We start from the raw sequence: 16,235 nt of genomic DNA on the forward strand, positions 1-16,235 counted from the left end.
TCGTGATGCCTCTTCAAAAGTTTGAGCATAGGATAAAGAAAGGCAGACAGGTGAATATTGTATGTGTGTTTTTCATTTTATGTTCCAATGCTATTCATGTTTTAAACTTATTTACTTATGCAATTTATTTTCTTGGTATTTTTTCAAAATCACCTTAAAAAAAATATTCCTATCTATTTGAAGCGTCGACCGTAAATACAGTCTCGTTTTACGAACAATAATGACACAATAATCATTCACACATATACACATTATGTAGATACAGTCTGTGAACAGCTGATCGCCGTGTGGCGCGTGTTAAACACGTCATCGTCGTCGCCCGCTCTGTAGTTTTGACTCTGATCAACGGCGGCAATGAAAGAACACGTCTTCGCTGCGACAACTACACCTCGACCTCAGTGATGGACATCCTGGAGGCTGTCTCCACGTGTATCGCCGTGTTGTGCGGGTGAGGTGGTTCACGTTCACACGGCGACCTTCGTCCCCCCCCACCCCGTGGCACTACGTTACCCAGAATCCCTCGCGTCCACGTCGAAAACCGACGAAGAGGTCAAAACAGAACCGGCGAGTGAACGACAGGCAGCGCGTGTGCTGGAGACACTGGTGAGTGAGCTTCCTGTCGGTGTGGAGACGTGTGACCGTGTGTCCTGGGACGTTGTGTCTGTCATTACTAAATCTACGTGTTGTCAAACGAGCTTCAGCGTGAGACTGAAACCTGGAAGCAGCTCTCCAGCGACCTGCTCCAGCGACCTGCTCCTCCCTCAGGCTCCCTCAGTCCTGCAGGGTCGCAGTTGTCACATAAGAGAGGAGACAGGAGAAGCGACTCTGGGTCTGGGATCCACAGTTGGGCCGTTTTGGGAGAACTGTCGACTTGAAACGTGGCTTTGGTGATGTCCACACTGTGTTATTGTGTAATGTGAGCACATTACACGTGCATCTGCCCCAACAGAACCTTTCCCAGCAGCCTGTTCGACAGGGAACAACAGGTATACACAGGTGGTGCAGCCCACGTGAAACAAAGATGTATCTCAATAGAACAGAGACCAGTGACACCAGTGTTTACCTCCTGTTTCACCTCAACGTGGCTGCTCTGTGAACAAACTACTGCCGGGTTTAATAACATGTTCACCTTGTTTAAAGGGACGTTCCTTCAAAGGGTTGTGGTGCGTCAGTGATGGCAGCTCCTCAGTTTGGGTTTGGAGACTGGTAGATGCCAGTGAGGAATTATGGGAAACTATGTAATCGCTGTAAAATAAAGTTAGGGTATTTGTTTCATCACTGCATTAATTTATTTCTCATCGTGAAATATAGCCTGTGGTCGACTTCAGTTGTCATAAAAACTCAAAAGATCTTTAGTTTGTCCAGTTTGGGCTAGTGTGAAAAAGCATGCCAGCCTCCGTAGAGAGGACCTGCTCCTGATGTACATATAAAGTATTTAGATATAAAGGGTTCATTCTAGGGTAAAGAAAGCAACAATTCATACAATTTAGATGAAAACACACTAGAAAAAAAACATCACTGCGATTATTTAACATTCAGTATCTGCCAATAGATCCCTTTCAACTAAATCTTACACACTGAACCTTTAGGAATCATTAAATTACAGAGGATGAGAGCGTCTCTAAACACAAACAGGAAGCTTTTCAGCCTCTTAATGTTTTCAGCAGTATTACAGATGTGCTGTTATCACGGACAGTAACAGAATCATTGTTGCAGGATCACAGTGTGCACATACAGTAACTTGTCGTAGCATAGCATCAGACCATGCACATGATGTTTTCCACAAACCTAAATGCAAAATCTCCATGTGCAGCCTGTGCTTCCCATATATGAGAGTTAACAATAGCTGTACCAGTTAATAATACTAATTCTAATAATACATTGTTTAAGGTGCATGTGGGAAAATACATTTTATTAAACTATAATTAGACAGTCAACTACAATAGCTACCTAGCAGTGTAGGTGGATAACACTGTTTCCACACTGTTCCTTTTTTAACATTTGAAAACTGTAAACTAAATCATTTGATTTATCTTGATTGGCACTTTCACTTTGGAACTTCCGTATGAACACCAAGACTGGACTGATGTCTCTGTTCACGCGGCCTTACAGATATAGTAGCTGCGACATGCAGATGTTTCATTGTGAAATATGTCATGGTATTAGTGACAGCAATATAGTCGATTCCCTTCAAGATGCATCCATGAATCCCCGTAGTTACAGATCTGGGAAATGAGGCTCTGCCATCACTAGATTTCTATCCACTTGTATTAAAACAATAAACAGTAAGTATTTCTCTCTATTTTGAGCAGTATGTCTGTAACCTCCAACTGTATGTTGGAATCTTAGTAAAAAGAGGCAAGAGCTTTGTGCAACAGTGTTCACTGTTGCTGGTTGACACTCAAACCAGCATGATGCCTGAGTTCCGCATCCATCCTGTGTATTTTGATGTTGACGTTACAATGAACATTAGGAGGAGATGATTCACTTTCATTTAGTAGAGGAATTTGTTATTAAAACAATTTAGAGGTCTGAAAGCTTGACCACCACAGTAGGGGAAATAGTCATGTTTTCTGTGCATGAAACATTGCATAATAAACTCTTAAACACTTTGTTAACTTGCAGTCTCTTGTTGTTTTCCCTGCAGTGCCTCAGATGGCTGGTCGACTCCTCAAAGTCTCCTCTCTGGCTACTGTGGCATTTGCCTCGTCTGGGTTTTATCTGTACAGCAGACAGCTGGACCTCAATGACCTGAGTATCATCCGCTTCGGACGAGCCGCTGCCACTGTGAGTCACTTCATAACCTCTGCCCCAACAGTCTTGATTTGGAGATTGTGGATTTGATGCACCTTTACAGTTTAGATGCTTAATGTTTTTTGCCTTGATGCTTGATATGAATTTCCCCACCGTGGGACCTGTATCATGAAGCAGGAGTAGTGGATTCGTTTTAAGATCACCATGGTAATCTGCACTGCATAACTGACCTGCTCAGGATCATGTTAATTTCAGAGGATCAGATCAAAACCTGTCAACAGCCTGACCATCAGGTCAGAACACAAATACTTCAGGATCCTCCTGACAGAGACAAAGGATCCAAAAATCAAACAAAACACAGCAATTTCCACACGACGACACAACTCTGCCCTGATTGGCTGAAGGCCTCACTGACACTTGTCATACATGTTTCTTCTTAGAAGGTCAGATCCACTAAACAGGCGGCTGTGACTGAGGGGGTAAAGTGGCCATCCTCTAACCAGAAGGTCAGCGATTCGATCCCAGTCTTCCCCATCGGCATGCCAAATTGTCCTTGGGCAAGATACTGAACCCCAAATTGCCCCTCATAGAACAGGTGCCCATAGATCCACTGTACATGGACATATACTGAATTATTTTCATGTAGAAAGAAAGAAACTTATTTTTTTTATGAAAGTAAATGTTCATTAATAGCCTATTTATAAAAATTGACCTAGGATGAGCTGAGGCCAGAGGTTAAAGGTCAAGGTCCCGGTGACCTCCCTGAACCAATTTTCAACCATTTCTCATGAGTCCATATGCTAAACATGGCTTCACTTCCCACAAATGTTTTATAGGATGAAATGATGAGGTAATGCAATTTTAATCCAAAAGGTGAAAGGTCAGCTTCTCTGTGACATCTCGGGATACACTTCACCTTGTCATGTTGGCGGCGAACAATCAGCTGATCTGACTCTAACAACTGTAGCGTTTTGTTTAATATTTAGATTTTTTTAATGTTGACTGTTTCTAGCTCCTTGCTCTGTTTTACATTTAGGAGTTAAACCTCACTGTGGCCTCCTCCAACAGTCCAATGACATACAGGTTAATTGGTGAATCCAATATTACACGTGGTGGACTGGTTGTTTGTCTTCATGTCAGCACTGTCTTAAGCCTGGCGACCTATCCGTGGTGTACCCCGCCTCTCGCCTAATGTCGCCTGGGATTGGCTCCAGCCCCCCTGCAATTTCCAATGGATGGGTTGGATGTTTAACCTTGCAATAAATCATTTTCCGATGCCACTGTAATCTAATAAGGGAAGTTCTGCTTGAAGTGGAGAGATCAACATAGTATTGACCTTTCCAAGTAGAAGTATGGTGGCAGGAAGTATTAATTGTCTCACTTCATCATGGCAAAAATCATGTGGCTGCCCTAATCCAGGCCTTGTGCATTACTCTTTGTGTTTGTCTTAAATATGGAGCTCATATATCAATCTGCCTTAGTATATGTTTTCAATTATTCAGTTTAAGCTTCATTCAACAGAATAACCATATTGAAAGCAGTAAGACCAGTTTAAGTGTAGCTGTTTCACCATGGTCTCTTATTTTACGTTGATTCCAAATATCCAGGTTTTTACCACAAGCTGCACACGATGTGCTGAAAACTGGAATATGTGATCTCCGCAGCAGAATTAATACATTCCGTCCTGCCTCTGCCTGCTGCACCACACCTCACAGTAACTCAGTGCTACAGAAAGCTTTGTTTTCCCTTACCAGCGTCGTGATACCAGTTATTCAGAAACACAAGTGATGGGCCAACTGAAGCAAGTATCAATAGAGAGCTAGTCTAAATAGAATTTACTTCATGATAGAGACTCTGGGTGTGATAGATGTCTTTCATAATCTTCTTATTATACATAACTGCTCACCATTTTCCAGAAGCTTACTGCATTGTGTGTGTGACTTTTAAATGTTTTTACAATTCTCACTGGAATCAGCTTACAGTTGAAACTAGCTTCATACAGGTGACTGGATATCTTGTTGCACAACACTGTAACACGGCCCCCAATTCTCTACACTGCCACTCAGCCCTTTTGGAACTCACCCCATCCGTATCCTAACCATACAGCTGATCATTTCTGTATCATTCCACATTGAGACTTACAGTGTATTTGCTTTTTCACATTTTATGATGTTCTCTACGTGTTGTGTTTTTTTTGCAGACGGTGGTTATCAGCTACGACTACCTGACTGCTTTCAAACATGTGGAACACGGCACAGATGAATACTGGGCGCTCAAGTCCAAGGTAGATAATCACTTACTATGTTTTTTTCATAGTGAACTAAATCAAAGCAGAGATTCAGATGCAACCATTATTGGCGTGATTCACACAGCACTACAAGGTGAAAGGAGTCGTTTACCCTGACATTGACTTCAAATTCACTAAACAGGATCATATTTGAACGAGAAATCCCTCTCGTAGGGGAAAAGGTAATAACAGTAAATGCCAGTTGATGTACATTGAGTGATTTGTGCTGGTGTTTGTTTAAAGGCCACAGCTCAGTCAGGTTCACTCTGGAGACCGCTACTGCAAAGGTCAGAGACCACCTGCTCTGACAAAAAGTGCTCCTGCTGCAGCGAACCTTGAAGAGCATGGTTCAGCTTGGCTGGCCCTGTGTGTGCGCATGTGTGTGTGTGTGTGTGAGGCACACACAGACACCCTGTTCAGCCCCCCGGGCCCCACTGGTCAAGCCTGGCTACACATGCTGATTAGAATTAATGCATGCTGCTGATTTAATACAGAGAGGAGGCATGCCACCTAATTATTATGAAGTCATAGAGGTGAGGCGACAGTACAGTGACTCCACACGTGTTTAGCTTCTTTATGCTGGTGATTCTTCCTGCAGCATGATTTTTCTGTCTGTAAAGAGAAACAACAGATCACTGACAGGGACAAACCGTTTACTGAAATGATTAAAGCTAAATCTAGACTTGATTACAGGTATTGATTCATTATGAAATGACAAAATAAGAGCAGATGTCCATCACATCTTACCTGTATGACTGACACTTCCATCCCTTTAATCATCATTTGCGATGTGAAAGTACACAATTTCCACACAGTCTAGGTAGGTGAAATTGTGGGCCCTGGTCATCGTTAGGAAATACTCCTAACATAGCGTGAAGCTGCTCTCCTGGCTGACTGCTACCATTGCAAACGGAAGTAGTGGCCGAATGGAATGCAGTCTGGTTGAAAGGACTTGGCTCTGGGATTCACCTGTATCGTGTTAGAAGTTTGCCTCACTGTGAGCGACGGACCTGTTGTGGGATGCTGCATGCAGAGAGGATGATTGTGAACGAACGCAAAATGTAAATATTTGGGCAGGCTGAAATATTAATCAATATTTTGCTGTTTCTATTTGTACATGTTAAATACTAAGGATCTGATGTGTGGGTGTTACGACACTTTTTTGTTGTTGTTGTAACTAATCACTGCTGAACCCTCCAGTGCAGACACACTATTTGTAACAATTTAGAGATCTGGGGTGAGTCTTCATGTGTAAAATAACCACCTCTATGCCACAAACAGAACCTTGATGAGGGTAGGATTTATTTCACGGCTGTTGAATTATATTAAATTATACTAGATTGTGACTGCAGGCTTTAAAATGGCATAATATAAAAAGCCTTTGTGTCAAATGAAGTCATCGTGTCAGTGCCCTTCAACCTCCAGCTGTGTGTTTGTTTCTTGTCCTAAGGGACACATATGACTGCACAGTTAATGAGCTCTTGTTTCCGCATCTCACCGTCCTTGTTTTTTGCGTGTGTCACCCCGTGTTCGTCTCGTAGCGGCGCAGCCAAGCTGCTTTCAGACTCTCATGAAAAGCTTCACTCAAAGGCCACTTAGGCAGCCACTCTTCCAGGCTCATCAAAGGCTGCCCAGAGTGAACTGAGGGGCCATTCACAGCCAATTAGAGTGTATCGCAGAACAAGCACGGGAGAACTCTGAAGTCTGCCAAATGAGCAGAGGAACATGACCTGCAATGAGAGAACAGATGGACATTTTTTTTGTCCCCTTCAGAAACACACCGTGGCTGCACAATACACCAAAACCCCTATGTAATGAGTGCAAGAGCAAACACTTGAGTCGACTAAGAATGAGCCGATCTGATGTATGTTTGACAGTTTTCTATTTAAAAAGCTTATGCATTTGGGTTTTCCTCTATGTTTTTACTCCGCTCTGGTAGCCTGGATGTTAGCCTGTGTCTTTGGGAAATGTTCATATTTTAAGTCAAAATAATTGAGAATGATGAAGTGTATTGGTTACGCAAGAGTTCCTCTTCCAGCAGCAGTTACAAAACGTCCCATTCATTGAAGCAGGAGCACTCTGTCATGTGCTTACTTACACCAGCAGCTGTCATCTTTTCTTGTTGATCCGGTGATGTAGTGGCTGTCTGCTGTTTTCTCATCTGTAAACTCTGGCTCAAACTGATCTGGTACAACAGATATTATTAAGAAAAGTGTAATTGTCATCCTGTCTTCATCGTGATTCAGTGTCAGCATTTCCTTGTGTACTTTACACTGTTCTTTCTTTGCTGATTACTTTTTTATTTTACTGACTTGTGTGCAGGCCGTCATTGGTGTGGTCTAGCAGTGACTGGTATATTTGGTATATGTGCTGCTACTGCCAGAGCTGTTTTACACAGGGTTTATACTGAAAATTACCATTAATGAGTAAATGTGAGTGTGAGAGAGAGAGAGAGAGCTTACTGCTCATCACATTAACTTTTAATATAACTACAGCCTTTGTGGGGTTTCTGGTGTAACTACAGTATTCCCCTGTTTGAAATTAGTCCATTACTCAAATAAATGCCAGTGATATAAAGTATGAAGCTGTGCATCTTCCTATTTCACAATAAAAACCAGAATAAATGGATACATTTAGTCAACAGAAATGCTAGAGTGATTTTATTTTGAAAAGGTTATCATACAGGAAGTGTTAGGGTGAGAGAAGAGCACCTCTGAACAGCGGTGGGTCAGCTCCAGGTGTGAGTGTTTAAATACGAGCGGTATATATTTCCTGTGTGTGCAACGCTTTGCTTCCGCTTCACGCAGGTGAGCCTGCAGTGCCTCCATGTAGACATGCATTTGTTTCTCTCTCATTGCAGCAGCTGTCACATGATCCAAATTATATATAGCCTACATGCATGAATACAAACAAACTAGAAAACACTTAACAGATAAGCTACAATTTTATTGAAATAATGAGAATAAGTCTGGCATTTCATGGTGATGGAGCTCAAAGCCAGGATTAGCCTGTGCACTACAGGTTTCCTCATCAACTAATTAAACCCTCTGCTATAAATTCATCACCCTCATTTTTCGAACCCACTTTTTGTGACAGAATTCGGGTGCTACTGACTCTCTATTTTTTTTTTTTTACAAAATGTATCGAAAAAGTATCAGCATCGGAATTCACAACTTGGTATCGGTATTGAAACCAAAATGTTGGTATCTTGACAACAAGTTTGGTTTTGTCATCATCCAAAGCTGTTGACTTACAATGAAGCACTGGCTTCATGTGAGACACTCACACTGGCTCCTATGATCAATTGTGATGTGATCTCACTTGCCCATGTTATATGCAAATAATCATAATTTCTGTTCCTAAAGACCAAATGTTTTATATTTTATATGGGTGTCGATATTGTGGCGGTGACTTCAAACAAATCAATATGGTCACAGAGGAGTGTAAAAATATCTAGTGGACCAGGTATTCAGCTGAGTAGGTGGTACTTCATATATGGCCCAGTATGGATATGTGTTTACACAGCGAAACAAATGTAGCCACGTGCATACCAGACCAGTGTTGTGCCAGTTTACACTTAAAAATAACTAGTTAAAGTCCAGTTAAACAGGATGACAATGAACTAGTTCATGTTCATTTGTTCTCATTTTGGTGGGATGGTTATGATTTAGATTAAAATGTGACGATCATGTATTTAGTTATTAATCAATAGTGTGGGATCATGAATCCAGATTATTCTAGTCACTTTAACTCTGAGTCCTGTTGTTCATGTCACATCTTGTGTTGTACTGAGCACAAAATGTTGACAACTCATTTTTCATGACTTTTAAATGCAGCCTCATAAACTCTGGAGCGGATCAAACAAACGCTTAGTGAACTTCATCTACTGATCAGGTCCTAATGGCTAGTGAAGAATGTTTTTTAGTTAAAGTGAGTGCAGGGCAGCAGGAGAGTGGAGGAGGCCACAGGGAACTCTAGCATGGTACAAAATAACCTTCTGATCACTGTGCTGCTATGGCCTGTGGTGGAATCTCTGTATTTTCACTGTTGTTGCCACTGTTCTTCAACAAGGTAACTTACTGGCTTGTTTATGTTAATGAGCTCTGCTCCTCTTATCTCACTTTGTGTGTCGTTGTGTGACTGAGTTGGGGTGGGTCCCCGGGGCCTGTGTGTGTGCTGCCAGTCTGAAGAGTCTGGGAGCACACACATTTATGCTCGCTCCTGGTATTTCATGAAGGCCTGGTGTCGTAAAACACTTTCACATTCATCATTTGTCAACTGATTTGTTCAGTTCAGCATTCACAAAAAAAATATGAATGTGTTCATTGAACGCTGGTCATGCTCAACACTTTACCAGACCTCCTCTGAATGTGGTTTGAGTGGTGAGATATCAGGATGCTTTGTGTACATATTTGGTGCATTTAGACCTATACACTGACCCCTTGTGATTGGATGACAAACGCCTTGTCCTGTTTCCACTCATGTTGAGTCCAGAATCATATTGTGTTGTTGACTCATTGAAACATTTTTGCTGAGGGATTTTGAGCTCTGCTTAAGCTTTACTTTTCGTTCTGGCTGAATGAGATTACTGACAACTTTCTTGCAGATAGATGTTCTGAAACCAACATAATTGTTGGTACTTCTTCTAATAAAAAAGAACAATTGATTTAGTTAGAAAGAAGATTAATTAATAAAACTGAACATTTTCACCTACAATTTATTTATATTTTAATATGCACCCTAACCCTAACCCTGTTTTACTGGAAATAGTGATTATTCTACGTTACTATATATTTCCATGTACAAAAACAATTTAATACTTTAATCTCATTGTTTTTTTCTGTAAAGCACTATGATGGGAAGCTGGTGTAAGCCATGGAGGGTGAGAGTGCATGAACCTGGTATGGAACTCTCAAGGACATAAAGCTAACACACCCACAATAAGGGCAGGACGTTTTAACTGGTTAACACTACATCTGGCATTTTATTGTATTAGGGATTTTTACACACTAGTTACACAAAGAAATTCAAGAGCAGTGGAGAAACCCATGAATAGATGTGTGCACAGAAGCAGCATGAGCGCGAGAAGAACTGAAGTGAACCAGGAATGCAGAGAATCTAAGTACAAATGGGGTATATTTGGGTGTGAGTGCAAGGTTTTGAATGACAGCATTACAAAATGTGAAAAACCACATGCTTGAATAAAGATGGGGAACAAAACCCATATGAAGTTGAGGAAGAACTAATATAAAGACTAAAATACTAATACCCTATCATATCAAAGCACAATAGTTCCACATGATTAGTTTCCCATTACCCTTTTCAATTTGCTCAATAAAGGACCCCAGACCTTAAGACACAGAAGAAGGGTGCCCATTGGACAGTGTACTAACTGTATTCAAGGCATAGACAAGGCCCTATGTGATTTAGCCATTTTTAAAGAGAGGAGAAACTCTCCACTCTCTCTGGATAACCCTTTATGCCAGGACAGTACCACACATGAGGGTTAGTTGTAATTCATGGGTAGCATCCTCGTGTAGTTGGAGCAAGCCTATATCACAGAGCCTGGATTAGCTGTCTGCTGCATATGCCACTTTACAAATTGAAAATGTCAACCCAAATACTCCTGAGCTTCGGGAAGACCAGAAAAGATGACCCAAGCCTCGACTTGCACTTATTACAGGGAGCAGAGACAAAAGGAACAATTCTACATTGTTTGGTCCCACAAAGGCACAGCTGGTGAGCAAATTTAACATGAATATATCTATATATCTATATATAGATATATCTACCACTGAGTGGACATAGATCCAATCCGACTCTTTCACCCATACCTCATCCAATACCTCCCAACATGTTTAAATCCATATCTCTTTAATATTGAGAGAAGGACTTGCCACAGAAAAAAAAAGACTGACAAGCTGTGAGATCTTTGGAGGTAAAGATTTTAGTCATATTGTACAAAAGTTATTTTATTTGAGCTTCATATTGAGGTGAGCTATAGCCTGCATCATCTGCATTTAAAAGTGAACAATGCAAAACAGTTGTTGATGTCGATCCTTAGTGGCAGACAATATCTGAGCGAGTGTGAAAAAACATCCATCAAGCAAGACTTCAAACATGGCCTTTTACAGATAGAAGCATAATCCAAGCCTCCAAATATCAACTTAATCCAGTCATTTCACAAGATGTGGGACAACAAAAGTAATGATATGAACTCATACATGCTTCTCAATCACAATAAAATCTCAGGTACTTTAGGAGGTACAATATTGTACAGTTCCCATGCAGCTTCTGGCACTCCAGTGAACAGCACATATTGTTCTTGCTGGATATTTGCTTAAGAATCATACAGTGGAGATGAATCCACTGATAACTGTAGTTTTTCATTTCCACAGAGCACAACAATGCGGCTCTCTGAAACCGTTGTCTGCATACTTATGAGTCACACAAAACCTATAGCATTCCTACAATTTCAGTTCCTACCGTCACAAACAAACACAGACATATCCCTTCTAATGGACATTATCATACATCCTGTCTCCACTGTTTATTACTTACTTACAAATTCTACTTTGTTCTGTCTCAGTCTTTTTTTTTTTTGCAGACACCCTCTGTAGTCCCGCACTGATGAGACAGATTAGAAAACAAAGGATTGAGAGGAATTAAAACCAAACCAACAGAAACCAAAAAAAAATATGACAGAGCTCTGGGTGATGAAGATGGGTCCTTATCTCTGGACTGATTGTGCAATTCTAAATGCATCTTTCTCTTTCCCCTCTTATGTTTAGACTTCTCAATTTTTAGTATCACATCACAAGACATGCCAACAGATGACTTGGAAATTAAATGAAGCTTACTTAGCTTATTTGAATAATGCATGATGGCCCCAGCAGAGGCTTATGGGCAAGGTTGAAAGGAAAGTAATACCGCAGAGATGAACTTTATATATAATAACTCTAAATATCAAAATTCAGTAATTGGTATCTCTCCCAGACAGAACTTATGTCTTTTTACAGAACCCATCTCAGTGCCCTGCCACAAAGCACTACTTTTGATGGACTTGGGTGTGGCTAGTGACTCTATAATGCTTTCTATTAAAAAATTAAAAAAACACAGGAAGTAGAATTGTGTCCTTACTTCAATTTTATGAACTAATCTTCTCCATATTAGTCTCAACTTTTCTCAGGTTGGTTTGATCACTATACCGGTATTCATTTATCATACATTTACATTAAGATATACATTTTCCATACAATCCACTTCAGCACTGAATGCTGGTATTTACCTTGTTTGGTACATCATGCATTTGAACATCAGTATTTTTGGCACTGGCTGTGATGGTGTACAAAGAAATTGATTTAGTCTTGGTTTGTGAGGCAGATTGAAAGCAGCCTCATTAGGAGATGCCGGTACACTAGGAGTCACAAGGTTATTTTACAGATCAGGGTGAAAAGAGGAGGATAAGGGGAGGAGAGGGGGGAGATTATGAAATGGCGACAGAGAGGACAAACAGATACTGATGTCTAATGATCCCCTTGCTTTCTCAGCTGCATGAGAAGAAGGCAGGAGCGTGGAGCTGATTTGGGGAAGCAGCCATTTTGAAGGTGGCTTTTTATGGCTGAGATGAAAGAGAGAACAAAACGCTGATTCACTCGGCACATCTGCACAGCATCATACAGATTCTCCTTCAGCACCACCCCAAGGTTAGAGATAAAGAGTTGTCTCTACCCCTATTTTTGTGAATGTGTCTGAGGTTGTCATAGTAATATGAAAATACAGTGGGAGAGAAAATCAAAGTCTCTGCCTGATTAGCGACTACTCACCAGTGGAAACATCCTCCCAGTGTCAGCTAATGTGACTGAGTTCTACATTTTCAGCAGATTTGCTGACAGACATGTTTGAAAATGTTGGAAAACAGTTGAAAAGTTACATTTTGACTGTTCTCAGACCTCAGGTCAATCAGTGTCATGATTGTAAAATGTTCACCTTTCTATTAGTTGCAACATCATCACAATACTTATTGTTAATCTGGCTTCAGAGGTTGTACAATTGTACATAGGCAACTGGACTTGTTTGTGTTTCTACGCACGTAGCCTACACAGAGGGCTGAGCATTCACAGTTGTGGTCAGTGTGTATGAGTTGCGCTTAGGCTTGTTCGGTATACCGGTACTAAATTGGTACTGGGGTACTGATGCATTTAAAATGGTACTATACAGCGCTTGGATAAGACCGGCACTTTTTTTCTTTTACGTCGCTGTTGACATCACCGCGTTGTAATTTGAGTCGAAGCGAGCAAGCCGGGCCAAGCAGGCGAGCGAGTGAGCGAGCAGCGCGGAGCAGAAAACGGAGCAGGAGTCTGGCGACAGAGAGAGATAAAGGAGAGAAAGAGAGAGAGGGAGACAGGAGCAGAGAGAGAATGGCAGTTGCTGCAACCATCACCAAGCCGCAACTCGTAGATAAACCAGGTGCGCAAAGTGCTACATGGAATTAGTTTGGCTTGAAAACAATGAGCACGGTGAAGCCATTAACACCGATGTGCCGCTGTGCAAACGGTGTTACAAAACATGTGAGGCCAAGGATGGAAACACTTCCAACTTGACAAGACACTTGAAGGAAAAGCACCCAGACCTGCACAAGGAGTTCAGAGAACGACAGGTAATAATTGATATACCCATGAAAAAAAAGCCACATTAAGTGCTAAAAGCAAGCAACGCCAGCCCCCTTCACTCTCCACAAAAGTAGTGCTAGAAAAAATGTAAGCCTGTCTTTGTGGTATTTTATTTTAATTACTGATGCATAATGTTAAAGATTTTCTATTAAAGTAAATTAAATAATGACATTTGTTGTGTTCTCTTTTTATTTGGAAAAGTATTGAAAAGTATCAAAATACCTGTTGGCACTGGTACTGGAAACCAAAATGTTGGTACCATGACAACACGGCACAGCCATAACACTAGTGTTGGTAGAGTTTTTTTATGCTGGTGTTGAGTGTCTAGTCTGGTCTGCTTATTTACAAATTGTCTGGTGTCTCTGTTTACTTCAGAACAATGTTGTGTGTTACTAAGTGGATCGTGTTTGACTTGGAGATGAAAGATGTTGAAGAGCAATACCTTTTTCTTAAAGAGCTGCAACTGAATTAAAAAATGACAGTGATTCTCCTGGAAATGTGATGTGGTCTGCATCACCTTAATGTGTAGTTACTTTTTGGGGAGATGCACATCAGGGTATGGTGTAGGGCTCTGCGTAGGGTACACGTACATGCATAGGCTGCATAGCTTCAATGCAGCAGCATCAATTGGGCTTAAACTGTGGACACACCATGCTATTGTATGAGTCTTAACGTCACTGGAGTTGGGGTGTGGTTAGGTGTTAAGCTTTGGGGAGAGAAATTATGACAGCTTTGTAAGTGACTGAAAGTTGGTGTCTTGAAACACCTCCTCTGTCAAGTGACATTTTTTTTCCACGTAGACAAAGATGGCTTCTCTCAATCCTCCAAAATATGCACATTACCATCCTCGAAAGAATGTCCCTTGTCATTCAAGTGTTAGTACACTGCTGAGTCCTGGCCTGAGGAAATGGTTATCCTGTGTTGTGTTGTCCTTCTATGTAGTGGTTGTTTTGTTTCCCTGATGTATAGTTCCCCAAAGGGAATATCTTGAGTGTAGCTTGTTGTGTTTCAAGGAGACATGGCTGCATTCGGATTTCCTGCACCACAGCACGGTGTTACCCGGCTTCACTACTTTTCGGCCAGACAGGGACATTATACAGAGCGGTAAGAAGAAGGAGGGAGTGATTGCACTGTATGTGAGTGAAAGATGGTGTAATCCCGGACATAAATGCAAAGTAACATCTCTGTTGCCCTGACATTGAACTGCTAGCAGTGGGAATGTGCCCATTTTATTTGCCAATAGAGTTCACGTCCACCATCACTGTCGCTGTTTGCATTCCTCCATCAGCTGATGCGACTGTAGCTAGCGACACCATTCACTCCACTGTTGCAAGTGTTCTAACTCAACATCCCAATGCTTTTGTATCAATCACTGGAGACTTTAATGATGCCACAAAAACGTAATCTTCATTTTATCAGTATGTTAACGCCCCCACAAGAGACAGCAAAACACTGGACCTTCTGTATGCATATACTCTGGATGCATACAGTGCCTCCCCCCACTCTGTAGATCAGACCACAACCTGATATTGCTGACACCCGCCTTCACGTTTGGGGGCAGAGAATAATTGAGGACCATACAACATGATTTGAGGGGGAAGTTGAGGTAGTGCAAAGACTCCAGCAGAAGAATGTGAGGGATGTGTGGACTATAATGAGATACATAACTGGGTTAAAGACAGTGTGTGGAGAACGTCCTTTCTAGTTCCAGTCCCCAAGAAGAAGACTCTATCTGGCCTCAACAATTGACCTGTTGCCATCTCATCTCATTTGATGAATCTACTAGAAAGGCTGGTCCTGGCCCACCTCAGACCACAGATTAAATCATGGCTGGACTCTCTACAGTTCGCCTACCAGCCTTTTCTGGGAGTGATTGCTGCAATGATCTACCTGCTGCAGCAAGCCCACTCACATCGGGATCAAACTAGTCGCACTGTGAGAATCACATTCTTTGATTTTACCAGTGTGTTCAACACCCTCGAGCAAGTGCTTTTGAGGGGCAATCTGCAAGCAATGGGGGTAGACACATCTGCCGTCTCCTGGATTTGTGACTATCTGACAGGCAGACCCCAATTTTTCCATCAGGGCAGTGTTCTGTCTGAAATGTGTTCTACAGGAGCTCCGCAGGGGACTGTCACTCTTCCTCTTCGCATTGTGCAACTCTTAATCATGCCACTTGCAGAAGTTGTCTGATGACTCTGCAGTGGTCTGGTGATGGGAGAGAGGATGAGTACAGAGCGCTGGTGGACAGTATTGTGGAGTGGGCTGGTAGAAATCATCTGCTTCTAAATGTGGCCAAGACCAGAGTGATAGTGATCAACTTCAGGAGGAAGAGGACAATTTCATAGCCATTGTGGATGTTGACCGAATTGGAAAGCCAACACTCACACTGTGTGCAAGAAAGAGATGAGCACACTCTATTTCCTGAGGAAGCTGAGATCTTTCAACGTGTGCAGCAAGATGTTGGAAATCTATCAATCTGTCGTAGCCAGTGCACTGTACTTTGCTGTGGTCTGCTGGTG

At 41.7% G+C, this 16,235-nt stretch overlaps 1 protein-coding gene across 1 annotated transcript in view; it reads left to right on the forward strand.

Moving 5' to 3' along the window:
* The first annotated feature begins 340 nt into the window (after positions 1-340).
* Positions 341-16,235, forward strand: part of adck1 (aarF domain containing kinase 1) — a 78,080-nt gene continuing 62,185 nt past the window's right edge. The window contains exons 1-3 of the mRNA XM_020084570.2: positions 341-603; positions 2,648-2,787; positions 4,955-5,038. Of these exons, the coding sequence (XP_019940129.1) occupies positions 2,656-2,787; positions 4,955-5,038 (216 nt within the window). The 5' untranslated portion in view covers positions 341-603; positions 2,648-2,655. The remainder of the gene's footprint in view (positions 604-2,647; positions 2,788-4,954; positions 5,039-16,235) is intronic.

This window comes from Paralichthys olivaceus, chromosome 12 (genome assembly GCF_024713975.1).
Source record: "Paralichthys olivaceus isolate ysfri-2021 chromosome 12, ASM2471397v2, whole genome shotgun sequence".
In the NCBI taxonomy this organism is placed as follows: domain Eukaryota; kingdom Metazoa; phylum Chordata; class Actinopteri; order Pleuronectiformes; family Paralichthyidae; genus Paralichthys; species Paralichthys olivaceus.